The sequence below is a fragment of the Tetrahymena thermophila genome (assembly GCF_000189635.1).
Source record: "Tetrahymena thermophila SB210 genomic scaffold scf_8253904, whole genome shotgun sequence".
NCBI classification, from domain to species: domain Eukaryota; phylum Ciliophora; class Oligohymenophorea; order Hymenostomatida; family Tetrahymenidae; genus Tetrahymena; species Tetrahymena thermophila.
The window spans coordinates 13908-28050 of record NW_002475971.1 but is presented as its reverse complement, the minus strand read 5'-3'; the positions used below and the strand labels follow the sequence as shown (position 1 = coordinate 28050).

At 23.3% G+C, this 14143-nt stretch overlaps 4 protein-coding genes across 4 annotated transcripts; all 4 read left to right on the top strand. All coding sequences in view use genetic code 6, as the record gives it.

The window, feature by feature from the left end:
- Positions 1–2216: 2216 nt before the first annotated feature.
- Positions 2217–5056, top strand: TTHERM_00724730 (MORN motif protein; the record flags this gene model as incomplete). Its single annotated transcript, XM_001027095.1, has 7 exons — positions 2217–2356; positions 2416–2534; positions 2644–3195; positions 3266–3562; positions 3618–3803; positions 3861–4047; positions 4102–5056. 7 exons carry the CDS (start codon positions 2217–2219, stop codon positions 5054–5056), a joined length of 2436 nt encoding a protein of 811 aa, XP_001027095.1.
- Positions 5057–6362: 1306 nt separating this feature from the next.
- Positions 6363–7061, top strand: TTHERM_00724720 (hypothetical protein; the record flags this gene model as incomplete). Its single annotated transcript, XM_001027094.2, has 3 exons — positions 6363–6594; positions 6647–6897; positions 6969–7061. 3 exons carry the CDS (start codon positions 6363–6365, stop codon positions 7059–7061), a joined length of 576 nt encoding a protein of 191 aa, XP_001027094.2.
- A 1328-nt stretch (positions 7062–8389) lies between these two features.
- On the top strand, positions 8390–10826 carry TTHERM_00724710 (metallophosphoesterase; the record flags this gene model as incomplete). Its single annotated transcript, XM_001027093.3, has 4 exons — positions 8390–9365; positions 9472–9590; positions 9818–10392; positions 10448–10826. 4 exons carry the CDS (start codon positions 8390–8392, stop codon positions 10824–10826), a joined length of 2049 nt encoding a protein of 682 aa, XP_001027093.1.
- A 1565-nt stretch (positions 10827–12391) lies between these two features.
- Positions 12392–13870, top strand: TTHERM_00724700 (sperm-tail PG-rich repeat protein; the record flags this gene model as incomplete). Its single annotated transcript, XM_001027092.3, has 5 exons — positions 12392–12563; positions 12688–13132; positions 13192–13273; positions 13411–13720; positions 13785–13870. 5 exons carry the CDS (start codon positions 12392–12394, stop codon positions 13868–13870), a joined length of 1095 nt encoding a protein of 364 aa, XP_001027092.3.
- Positions 13871–14143: the final 273 nt, after the last annotated feature.

Here is a 14143-nt window from a genome sequence, read left to right as displayed (position 1 = left end):
TATCTACTCAAACTCTGAATACCTTCCAATGCTAAGGCTTAAGCGCGCTCAATTTCGCTGAGAACAGTGAGTTCTGTTTTTCTTTCAAGTTTTTTTGACTTAAACTCTAAATCATCAAAAAGCGTTTTAAGGGGGAAGACTTGATGATCTTTATGCTTTATAACTTTGCAAACACAACATATAAGGCATTCGTTTCTGCATAGAGGATTCAAACATACAAATTAAATGTACTCCCCTTAATGCTAACCTCCTTTATCACATGTTACTAAAGCAACTGTTGACTAATTATCAAAGACCATTTTGTTTATAATCTACCTATTAAAGATTAAAATCTAAAGTAACACTTATCAGCTTAACTAATTTAACAAATTTTAATAGTTTAACAAATTAGTTTTTATTTTTTTATTGTTATTTATATATAACTTTGATTTAATTAAAGCTATTTTTCAAAACTCTTTGTAAATTATTATTTTTATAATAATTAATTATTGCATGAAAAGTTGTTGTTATTAAGATATTTTAAATATTAAATAGAATTTTATTTAATTTCAATAAAAAATATCAAAATAATAATTTCCAGTATAAAATCAAATTTTTTTTTTTAGTTAGTAATTAACAAAGTGTAAATAAATTCAATTACTTTTTATCTTAAATTGATTATTTCCTATTTAAATTTACTTTTTATTTATTTAAGTTCAATAATTTTCTCAATAGCATTTAATAATTTAAAATGAATTTTTTTATTTGAAAAGTGATTTCAGTTAATAAATATATAAAGTAATTGATCATATTTTTATTTTTATAGCTTCAATTTATGAAATATCAAATCGATTCTTTATGAGATTTTGCTGAACTAATTTAATATTTGTACTTCTCATTTATTGTTTATTTATCACAAAAAAATAAAATTAAAATTTTGAAGTTAGTTAGATATGAGCTAAGTGTAAATTAACTCAATCAACTATTATCTTAATAATTTTATAGTTTCTTACTTAAATAAACTTTTTAGTTATTTATATAAGTTTAATAACTTTCTCCAAAGTATGTAGTGATTTTAAAATTTATTTTTTTTTGAAAGATAAGTTAAAATTAAAATTAATTTTATTAATAATTTAATATTATTTCTTTTAAATTAAAAATTGCTAAAGTGATAAATTATATTTTTATATTTAGATAATCTAAAACATCTTAAAATTTTAAAAGAGGTAAAATAAGTTTAAATCCAAAATAAATGGAAATACTTATAATGACCATTTATTTACTTATTTCTCAATACATTTATTGGTTTAATGAGGATATTTAATAGATTTTTTATCACAACAAATCTTAGATATTTATTATTAATCAAAAAATATAAAAAAAAATTTAACTTTATTTAATCATAAAAGACAAATTCTAATATAGAATAATAGCTGAATTACTTTAAAATTGATTTAATTCCTCTTTAAAAAGTTAATCATCTACACATTTATGTCTATTTTTAAAATTTTAAGTTCAATTAATATACAGATTATATTTAAATATTTTAATTAATTGTAATCAATTAGATAATTTGATAAGGTTTTAAAAAACAAATATTTTGAATAGTAACTTAGAATTTAGATTAAAGTCATAAAATTCTTAGAACTAAGGCTAATTTATCTCCTATTTAATTAATTTTTAGAACGAAATATTAATTTTATTTTTATTTGAAGTAGAAATAGATGCTAAATTAACCTTAATTTTATATCTCTTATTTACATTCAAAGCTTATTTTTAAAATACAATTCTATTTAATGGTAAAATATTAATATAATTTTGATAAGGAAAATAACTTTTATTTATTATTTTCAAATTTGTGAATGGAAATAACTAATTATTGATGCAAAAAAACCAAAAATTAGATAATCATAAAATAATGATTAATTCATTGGTAAATAAAGCAGTGAAAAAAAATTTTTTGAATACTAATTTAGAATAATACATGGGTATAGATAAGAAAATGGCAATCAATACCATTAAATTATCATCAAGCTAAATTATTAATTAACAAATATTCTTATTTAACAAAAAATAAACAAAGGAAATTAATAATATTTCTATTTATCAAAAATTAACAAATAAAGTTTATCAATATTAATTTTACAAAGAGGAAAAGCTATATTTTTGCAAGTAAGCTCATTATTAAAAATAATTTAGAAAAAAAAAGTTGAATATTTAATATAAATATCTTTGAAATGGCTGATTAATATAATTTATCAGCACAGGAGTCATAAAAATAATTAAATGGAGATGATATAGCTTCAACTTAATCATAAGTTGTAAATGATTCTCATTAAAAATAGGTTGAATCTCCTGTAAAATCACCCAAATTAGAGTAATATTTTTGAAAAAAATATTTATGATTGTAAAAATATGTTTTTTTTACAAAATAAGGGCATAATAAATAGAATAATCTAAAACACCAAAAAGTGACAGTCATAGCAAGAAAAGGCCACCAAGCGGCTAAAAGAGAATATCAATACATAAAAAAATCGATGACAGTAGTTCAAAAAGTATAAAAAATTAAATATTAATTGATAAAAGCAATACAACAAATTATTGTTTTAAAATATGAAATTAGCAAGTTTGATTAATCAAAATTAAATTTTTTAAAAAATTTAGTATAGCAATCTCCTTAGTAAAACACAGCGATGCAATAGGAATTGGAAAATGGAAGTTAGCTCAATAGCATAAGCTCGAGCAATTAGATTGCAGGAAGCCCAAATACAAGTAAATCTCCTTTAAAAAAGAGGAGTGAATCAATTTAACGTTAAAGAAATGGGAGTGAAATTAAAAACGAAAGCATGAAAGACTCTCAAATTTCTAAAAAAGACTCTTCTTAAATTAGGCACATATAAGATAATTTGGAAATGATTAATAATTTGAATGAAAAGTTAAGAAAACTAGGAGAAATGGATGGAGACTAAACTAATCCTCAAAGTTCTTATTAAGATTACCTTCAAATGCGTATTAATAAAGCAGAAAAAATAAGATAAGATCTTACTTAACCAATGGATCCTTAATAGCTATTAGAATATTTTTAAAATCACAAGGTACATTCTACTGAAATATTAAATATGGAGGAGCTAAATAAGAGTTAATATCTCAGATTAAAGCGCTATAAATAATGTATTTATTATGGTGAAGTATAAAATAGTTCTAGAACAGGCAAAGGTAAATAAATTGATTTTTTTAAAATATTATAATAATTTTAATTTATTTTTTTCATTTTTTTATCATATAGGGTTGATGATGTATTTTTCTGGAAGACTTTATGAAGGGGATTGGTAGAATGATGCTAAATTTGGAAGAGGATTTGAGCTTTATCCTAATGGAAATGCATATGAAGGTTATTTTGTAAATGGAAAGCCTGAAGGCTTTGGCACTTATATTTGGTATAATGGAGAAATTTATGATGGAGAGTGGGTGAATGGTATGAAGCATGGCAGTGGCTAATGGATGGGAGTCAGAGGTGATAGTTATACAGGAGAATGGAAATTCGGTAAGGCAGATGGAAAAGGTGTGCACAAGTGGATAAATGGTAAAAATTTAAGAAAGTTAATAAAATTGATATTTATTCATTCATTTTCAAAAAGGCGATGTTTATGAAGGAGATTTCAAATGCTGTCTTAAGCATGGTAAGGGCTAGGAAAGATTCTCAAATGGAGATATTTATATTGGGTAATATGCTAATGGTCGTCCAGAAGGATATGGTGAGTATTTTTGGAAAGATGGAGCTCACTACAAAGGCTATTTCAAAAATGGACTCAGACATGGATAGGGTAAATAAATAAATAAAATCAAAGAATTTTTTTTATTCTAATAAATAAATAAATTAGGTATTTGGAGAAAAAAGAAAGACGCCAAAATAACTGACACATACGAAGGTGAGTATATAAACGATAAAAGATGTGGTTATGGTGTGTTTACATGGGCATCAGGAAATATTTACAAAGGTGAGTATTTTGAAGATTTAAGACATGGATATGGAGAAATGTATTGGACAGACACTTCATATTATAAAGGGTATATCATTTTTTTTTTTCGGTGACAATAATTTATACAATTAAAATTTAAAAGCGAATGGGAGAGAGGTATTCAATGTGGTGAAGGTGAACTCTATATTCCTGGCGAAGGTATTAAAAAGGGAACTTTTGTAAATAATATATTTAAATAAAATGGCCCTGGATCAAATGGATAAAGTTAGTACAGATCTTTCAAAAGTATTTCAGAAGAAAATTCTACACCTAGAGGAATTTACCAAGGTTCTATGACTAAGAGATAATTTAATCCTCATACACCTGTTCTCACTGAAGAAAGCAAAACTGTTCCTACATCAAACCCTCATGGTAGTGGGTCTAATATTGGCTACCATTCATAACAGACACCTCCATCTGTTTCAGATTTTTCAACGAAGCTACCCCATATAAAGAGTCATAATAACTCATTTGATATCTAAAGCATGAGAAGTTATCCTGGAAAAAAAGATTAAGGACATTAAGCAGATTTGAATTATTAAACTGCATATGATTTAGGCTATGATGAAACTGATTAGTAACAAAGCAGTAATGGATTAAGCTCACAAAAAAGAAGCATTAGTGTACAGTAAAAGAGAGATACTGAATCTAGATCTACTTAAACTCACCCAAATAGTTAAAATACAATATCGTCAGAAAGAGTTCGACTAAGAAGAGGAAAAAGTGGAAGTAACGCTACTTTGCTTCCACCTTTAAATGAGTCAGTCTCACCAAATATAAAAAGATCAAATAAGAAAAATAGAGAAATTCTTTTGAAAAAACACGAACTAATATTATGGAAAGGAATGCGTCCTAAATTAAATCTTAAACCAAGAGAATTGAGGGATTATTCTGATCAAAAAACAGTTGAAATAATAAGAAGTTACTTGCATCCACCAGTTTGGAAACCATCTGGTGTTGCACATTGCTTAGATTCATCCTCTCCTAACAGATCACCTTCTCCAAATGGATCAGTACATTAATAGTCCATCCAAAAAAGATATTCTCGTATCCTTTGAGATCAATAAAATGTGAGAGAATGAATAAGTAAATAAATAAAAATAATTAATAAGCTTAAATTAAATTAAAGGAGAAAAAAAATAAATTAAATTAATAATAATACTAATCAAAAAGAAATAAATTAGTTAAATAAATAAATAAAAAAATAAATATGTTAAAATTATTGGCTTATATTAAAATATATAAGCAATTTACTAAACTAATATTGAAAATGTAAGTAAATAACTAAATAAATAAAATGTTTTCACGCCACAACAAAATCAATTTTCAAATTATTTGTTTGTGTATATTATATAAATAGATTAAAATATTGGTAACTATTGTAGAATTTATGTTTATAAAAATAAATAAATTTATCTATTAAACAAATTTTTTTGTTATTATTTATTATTTTTTTTTACACATTTTTGATTTTTATTTTGTAAAAAATCTAAAGTTTATTTTTACTTTTTAAAAATTAAAATGGGAAATAAATCTTTAGGAACATCTTTAAAAAATTCATAGAGTTCTTTTATTTTTGAGAACGAAAATTAGCAATTAATAGAATAAGTATTTGAACAGCGTATTAGGATTTCTGATTAAATTAACATATATTAAGCTATAAAAGATGAGGATATTATTAATCTTTAATTTTACTTTTAAATACGAAACTATTCTATAATTCAAGGGATAAACCACTTTGACTAGAGCAAATACTAAAATAGTTTACATCTTGCATTTGAACTATCTAAATTTTCAGTTATTGAATACTTTTTAGCTTTGAAATAATGCTAAAATATTGATGATAGAATATTTTTTCTCAGAGACTATAGAGGATAAAATATTTATGATATATGTATAAACAAAGGAAATTATTTAGTAAAATATTTAATTAAATTTTAAATCTAAGCATATTCAGAAGCTTTCATTAATTATTGCCTAAATGAAAAAATTGTTTTAGATAACAGCTAAATTCTTCAAAAAAAGTTAGACATCTCAAAATTTAATTTAAAGTAGGAGTTCTTATCAACTTATTTTGCTTTTGAAGATAATTAAATTAATTATAATTAAGTAATTAAAAAAAATCCTACATTTAAGCTTTATAGAATATCAGAGATATTGAATATTCAAATTTAAAAAATTAAGCTCTTCCCTCAACAAATTATTTGTAATCATATAAATTAATCTGTAAATATAGGAAATTGCTATCTCATAAGCATTATAAAAGCTGCCATTATATCTAAAAATGAATAACTTATTTATAATATTTTTTAAAACAAATAAGAAGATTCCCATCTTTCTTTTTCAGGTTAATATAATTTGAAAATGTATTAATAAGGCTAAGAAGCTATCATATAAGTAGATGATAGATTTCTTTATGACGTTAAGCAAAAGTAGTCTTATGCTTCAAAAATTTCAAAGGATTCGGTTTATTTTAACATTCTAGAAAAAGCATGGATAAAAAAGCTAGGTGGTTTTTCTTAAGATTTATCTTATCCAGTAGATATTTGCATATTAGATTTATTCAATGTTCCTGTGATTTCTATAGATTTAAATAGTAAAATATTTTATTTTTGATATTTATATTAATAACTATGTAACTTTAAAAGAAAGCTTTTAATGTGAAAACTCTAAGAAATATTTATTTGATTTATTGAAGAATTACTTAAATTAAGAATACTTGGTAGTGGCTACAACGAAAAAAAATATTAAAAAATTTTAGAATCTTCATCACTCTCTAAATTTATGCGAAGTTCTAAATAATGAAATTTGTATTTTTGAGGAAACAGGCAACTCTGATAGCATAATTTATACAACTTAATAATTTTCTACTGAAATTGAGTATTTATCAATAGGTGTTGTAAGAAAAAATTACAAAAATAGACAGAAAAAAATAAAAATGTCTAAAAATATAAATTTTCAAATAAAAAGTAATACTCTCCAAGAAGTAAATTTTAGTATGATATTGCCATTAAAATATTAAAAAGAGTTTTCTCTAATTAACTTTTAGATATCTTAAAATGATCAAATCTTATACTCAAACAGTTTAGAAATAGATAAATACTATAATTTTATATAAAGTTAAGATTATGGATTAGATAATTTTTTTAAAATACTAAATAACAATTAACAGTATTAAATAAATATAGATTTTATTTCTAAATCTAATGTATAAGAAAATACAAATCTGTTTACTGATAGAGAAATTATTTTTCAATCATATTCAAAGGATGAACTTATCTTGATATTTTGACTCAGTTAAATTTTATCTTATAGAATGTAAAAAATATTAAATACTAAACTATATTCATAAAAGAAATGTATGTGTAAATCAAAACATATATTTTATAAACAGTTTTTAATATCAAAATAAAAGAAAAAAAATGAATCATTTTTTTTTATTAAAATTAAAGAGAAATTAGTTCCAACTTCAAGTTTTAATTATTTTAAGATTTTTCATCAATAAATTTATTTTGGTAAAAAAGCAAATATGTATTCTTAACAGCTTATCTTTTAAATTTTATCATTTATAGATTAAAAATATTTAATAAAACTCAAATAAATATTTTTTTATATTTTCAAGGTTTATTATAAAATTTATATTTATTTTATAATAATTTATTTGATTTTGTTTTAAAATCAATTTTCTATTTTGTGTGAATTGATAATTAAACAGGTAAAATTTTAATTAAATTTAATATCATAAAAAATGAAAATAAAATAATTGAGATGTTGACTAATTGATTTATTTATTCTATCTTTGTTGAGTAATTAAAACATTTAGACAAAAATAATAGAATTTAATGGTAATTGTAAAATATTCATATTTCTTGAAGAATCTAAGTGTGTTTTTATCAAGAAAATAATCAAATTTGAGTAAGTTAGAATTGTTGTTAATGTTTTCCTTATTTATTTTAACAATAGGGAAATGAAAAATAAATAAACAAATTTAGAAGGTTATTTATGATTTGGGTAACTTAAACTGGTGAGCTAATTTAGGAGATATAAGCTTTACAAATTTTGTAAAAGAATATTGTCTTAGATATAATTAAATTACAATAAATTAAATGTATAAATGACTCTATATACTTATTTTTTACTATTTCCAAAAATATTTATTGAGTATGATGCTTGAGCTTTCCACAAAAAAACTAATGTACTTATTTACTTTTTAAAAACTTTTGAGAAAACATTAAGAAATTAGAAAGCTGATTTATCACATAATTAATTAATTAACAAAAGACAATAAATTAAAAAGAGCAGAAATTTGATCAAGGAAGTTGGAATAAATCCGATCAAACATTAAAACAAATTTAGCTTATAATTACAAACTATCAATATTCTGACATAATATGGGAAGTAATTATCGTTGGGTGCCAATATTATCTGGTAAAAGGCTTAATTACCATGACTATTTTGCGTTGACAGGCTCTAGCGTAGCCTTTATTTTGGCATTCATATGCTTTGTGTTAAACTTAATATTCCGTAGATTAGGAACCCTAAAGAGACACAAAGAGGAAGATGCCCAAAAACAAGGAACAAGTTAGTACAGATTCTTAAGGGCGCAAGCTAATGGAAATAATTTTGGTAACATGGAATTGACAAACTACATGCAAAGCTCCTAAAATATCAATTTAAATTCGACTCATCAAATCTATGGATAATAACTTCTAACAAGTAGCGATAACGTTGCTTTTTACAATAATGGAGATTAAAATATCCCAATAAAGTTTAACAGAAATTGTTATGAATAGACAGCAGATTTTTTCTATGGAGCTACCTACTTCTTTTTGACTATCTGTCCTTTGGTACTTGGTGCTTTCTAAGTCATTTGGACTTCTGTATCTATTTTATTAATGATAGGAATTTATGCTGCTAAGTACTACGTAGATACTCATACTGAAGAGCACTATCATTAATATGTTAACGAATCCTAAAGACAAGAAACTATTACATACTCAAAAAAACCTTCTAAGAAGACTATTATCGCTTAATTGCTTTACTGCATTTTAGTTCCTTCATTTTTCCACAATACTTGTCTTGCATTCTATAACGATAACATAGGATACTATAACGAACTTCTCGGTTTCTAAATCAACACTTAGTTCACTCGTATATTCTAATTGAATGATTCTTGTCCTCCAGGACCACCTTGCCATTTGTATGCAACACTCCCTGAAAATACAGCTAACGATGTCTTTATCAACATTCATACAAACAAAGCAATCAACAATGTCACTGTCTATTATGATCTTGAAGAATATTATCTCAATAATAAGACAGCCTAATTAAGAAATCAATAATCATCAGTTTTATTCGAGCTGGATTGTAAAAATTTTTTTTTTCAATCTAATTTTCAATTTTTCATGATAAAAATATGCAAAATTATTCATATTTAGATTTTTTTAATCATAAATTATAAATATAAAAATAGATGTTGAGTCAAAAGGATAAAGAAATGTACACTCAGCTTTGATTTCTGGTTTAACTCCTAAAACAAAATATGTTATATAAATTAAATATGCTGGAGATGACACAGTCCAAGCTACACATGTAAGAATTAAAAAATAATAATATAAATCTTATTTTTCTCGATGACTAATAATTAACTTTATTACATCAGCAAAGTCTTTGATATTACCATTCTGATTAAATTACCTTTATCATGATATAGATAATAATTAATTAAATCAAATGTGTATTAAAATAAGAGATCTTTCTAAATTAAAATTAGCTTTTTTTTATTCATAAAAAAATTAATTATACTTCTAAATAAATAGTTCTATAGAACATTACCAGATAAAAATGACCCAAATCTTAATATTACAATGATTAACGCTGGTGATGCTGGTAATACTGAACCTGCTCGTTAATTTAACTAACTTGTTGCTACACTTTAACCTGATATCTTCTTCATGGGAGGAGATATCGCTTACGATGATAACTTCAACACTTGTTACTATGCATGGGATTTCTATCTTGGTGGACTTGAATAAATGTTTAACAAATTAGGTTATTTACTCCCTATGGTTTGGACAGTTGGTAATCACGATGTTGGTTTGAACGAATTACCTTTAGTTAATGTAACTCTTACTGATACTGTTGGTCCTGCTTACCTCACATATTTCCCTTAACATTATGAAAGAGATGCTGACTTTAACATTGTTAAAACAGTTCCATCTATCATAAATAGAAGAACAGTTTTCCACCACGAAGTTGCTAACTCAGTTTATCTCAGTCTAGATTCTGGTTATCTCCATGATTTCTCTGGCTGGTAAGAAAAATACATAGTAAGTGTACTCTAAAACAGCACTGGCCTATATAAATTTGCAAATTATCATGTCCCAATTTATAGGTAAATTAATTAATATCAAACTACAATTTTAATAAAAATGTAAATTATTCAATAGCGCATGTGGTAGCATCGACGAAGAAAGCTCTCCTTCTACAGTTAGAGCATTATTCCATTGGGTACCTAATTTCGATACTTATAGAATGGCTACTGTTTATGAAAATCATGTTCACACTTTCAAGAGAACATATCCTATGGTAGGTAATAAAGTTGTAGAGAAAGATGGAACTGTTTATCTTGGAGATGGTGCTTATGGTGCTATTCCATTTTACTGCAAACTTAATAAGAGTCTTGATATTTTTGCTAAAGCAGCTTGTATTAACAATTTTTGGGTAACTCAAATTACTCAAGATAAATTGTATCATAGAGCTTATAACAGAGAAGGCATAGTTATGGATTCTTATGAACAAGATGCTACTTATTATAGAGCTGTTTGAGAATATTGAAACAGCTGATAGATAAATAAAAAGAAAATATTTTTATACATACATATATTATATTAAATTAACAAATAAATAGAAAATAAAAAGAAAAAAAATAAGCATTTCCTTCACTTCACTTAAAATGTATATTTTAAATAAAATGTGTGTTTATTAGAAAAATATTCATTTCAAACAAATCACTTAACTATTTCTTATTATTTAATTTATTTAAAATAGAAAATTTCATAAATTTAATTATTTAAAAAGTAAACTTTTATTTACAAAACAAATATTTATTTACTTTTTCTAAAAATTTATTTATTATTTACAGTCTTTACCTTAATTAAAATTATTAAAAAAACTTTTTGCTTACAGGTTTTAAAAGGCCAAAATTAAGTTTTTTTCGTAAAGCTTTGATGTTACTTATGAAAAGATAATCAAACAACCAAATTAATACTAATGAGAGGTACTATTAAAGGAAATAATAAATAAAATTTAATATTTTAAATTATAAAAAACACATTAAAATTTATAAAATGACATAGTTTTTTTTAAATTTTAAAAATATCTTTTTTGCTATTAATAAGGTAATATATTGTTCATCTAAGTATAAAATTATTCTTATTACTGTTATCATTCGTTTTAAGAAAAAAAAATTAGATTTTTTTAAAATTTTATTTCTTCAATTGGATATTATCATTTTTTAGAACTATTCTTATCACTAAAAAAATATTTAATTAAATAATTAATAAAATTCATTAATTAAATCTTTATCAATAATAAATTTCCTCCTACATTCTTCATAATTTTCATAAAATTAATCATCATAAATTCTTAATGATACCGTCATCTGAAAAATCATTTTCCACACTATTGCCTTCATTACCAGAATTATAACTTTATTGATCTATAACAGTCAATTAACTACCAATAAAAATAAATATTACTTTTACAACAAAAATTTATTTTCTTTATTCTTCTATAAATATAAAGGAACTTTTAAAATTTATGGTGTAAATTTACATTTTTTTGCACTCCTAACATACCCTTTTTTGAAAATTTCTTATACAGAAATAACTTTTTTTAAAGAAAGATTAACCTTAGCTGTTTTATTTAATATTATCTTTAAAGTTATACTAAATCAACTCATCTACATGTTTTAAATTTTAATTTTAATAATAATAGTATTTATTATATGATGTGAATTTTATATATTACATATTATATATACTTTTATGTAGTAAATGGACTTAGAAAATATATTAAACTTAAAATAAAATATATTTTTATTAGATTAATTTATTAATTTCATTTTAATTAAGAGTATCTCATTTATGAATTGAGATATGAAATGAAAATTAAAATTAAAATATAATATGAATTAAATGCTTATAAAAAATTATTTTTAATTTACTTCAAAGCCTTGAAATATTTATTTTAATTAAAATTACTATTTAAATAATTTATTTAATAATAGATTTAAATGATCATTTGTTTTATTTGGAAAAACTACTTAAATAAATTATCAAATAAAAGTCATTTTAGTTTATTGATTATTAATTTGAGAAACTGTTTTTTTTATGCAGTGTTTATTATTAGTTTTCTAATTTAATTAAAATTATACAGTGAAAAAAATAGCTGAAAAGGAAATACTAAGCAACTTTTATTTATAAAGTAGATTAATCGATTAATAAAATTCAAGTTATTTAAATATGTCTTAATCTCTACCTTCAGTTTAAAAATCAGCCTCAAGTATGGAATTCTCTAAAATTAATATTATTTATACAGATTAGGGGGAATATGTTACATTAAACAAATGATTAATTATTTAAAAGCATTTAAATTATATGCATTATTTACAATTTTTTAAAATAAGTGACTTTAATGCCAATCATGGAGATGTATAACATATCAACAAGATAACATGCAGCTTGGGGTTTGGATGGATATGAAGTTCCCAAAAAATATTTTGATCATCTCAAAGTTGTTTAGGATAGGCATTTTGAAGAAATTAGTAAATCAGGAAAGGCTACTAAAAATAACAAAATCATAACAAAAAGAGGAAGCTACCTTGAAGATGAAATAAAATTTAGAGGATAAAATCCTGGACCTTAAAAGTATGATGTTACCTACAAATGGGTTTCAGACGCAGAAATTGAAAAAGGCAAAAAACTTCCTAAAAACACAAAGAAAAATACTTTCATAGAACAGATCTTTTTAGAGTAATAGCGTAGAGGTATACCTGGTCCTGGAAAATATAATATTTTAAAAACAGACGAACAAGTCAAAGCAGAAGCAGAAAAAATGAACAAAAAATTAAAGTGATTTGCATTATATTAATTTAAATAAGCATAAATATATAATTGATTTGACAAAATAGATATGGTGAAAGAAGTAATTACTTGCAAGAATATGAATATCTTTCAAGCACTCTTCCAGGCCCTGGAAATTATAATCCAAGAGTAAATAATAATTATAATATTGCAGACAAATTAAAAAAAACTCATTTCGTTTGATTATAAATCTTTATCTTAATAATTTGAAGTGTTCTATTAAATTTAAAAATAAATGATGATTTTTTAATGAAATAAATAAATAGCCTATATTGCCAAAAATCCATAAAGATAACATGAGCCCTGATAAATGGATTGCTTTTCACAAAGCAAAGTTAAGTAAAACTGCTAAATCAAGTTTACCTGATGTTGGTACTTACAAAATGAACTATCCATTGGACTATGCTACTTTTGGTAAGATGCTAGTGAAAACTCAAGAAGAAGGAGGTAACAAAAAGAGCTCAGTAAGGTACATGGGAACAGAAGAACGTTTTAAAGACCCTAAGAAAACAAAATCTAAAACTAGCTAAATAGTTCCTGGACCAGGCCAGTATCCTTTAGTAGCTAAATGGCAAGGTGCAAAAAAAAAATTAATTAAAATAATAAATAAACAAGTATAATCATTTTTAAATTAAAATAGGTAAAGAATAAAAGAAAGATAGCAAAGACAAAAATTGGATGGATAGTATAACTACAGGAATTTCAAAATCTATTTATTATAGCTGATTATTAAATAAACATTTATTATTTTGTGTATGTAAACAATTTAATATATTATTTTATTTTATTGACAGGTGTTTTAAATAAATAGTTCAACAAAAAATTATTTGATGATTTTAGAAATAAATCATTTATTTTCAAGACTGAAAACAAGACAAATTAAAAATCAATCTTTACTCAACTTACTTAAAAGAATTTAAAATATTTTAAAGTGGAAAATTAAAATAAAAGTTAATATTTTTATGTTTATGTTAATAAGATAAGTTTTTAATATCATAT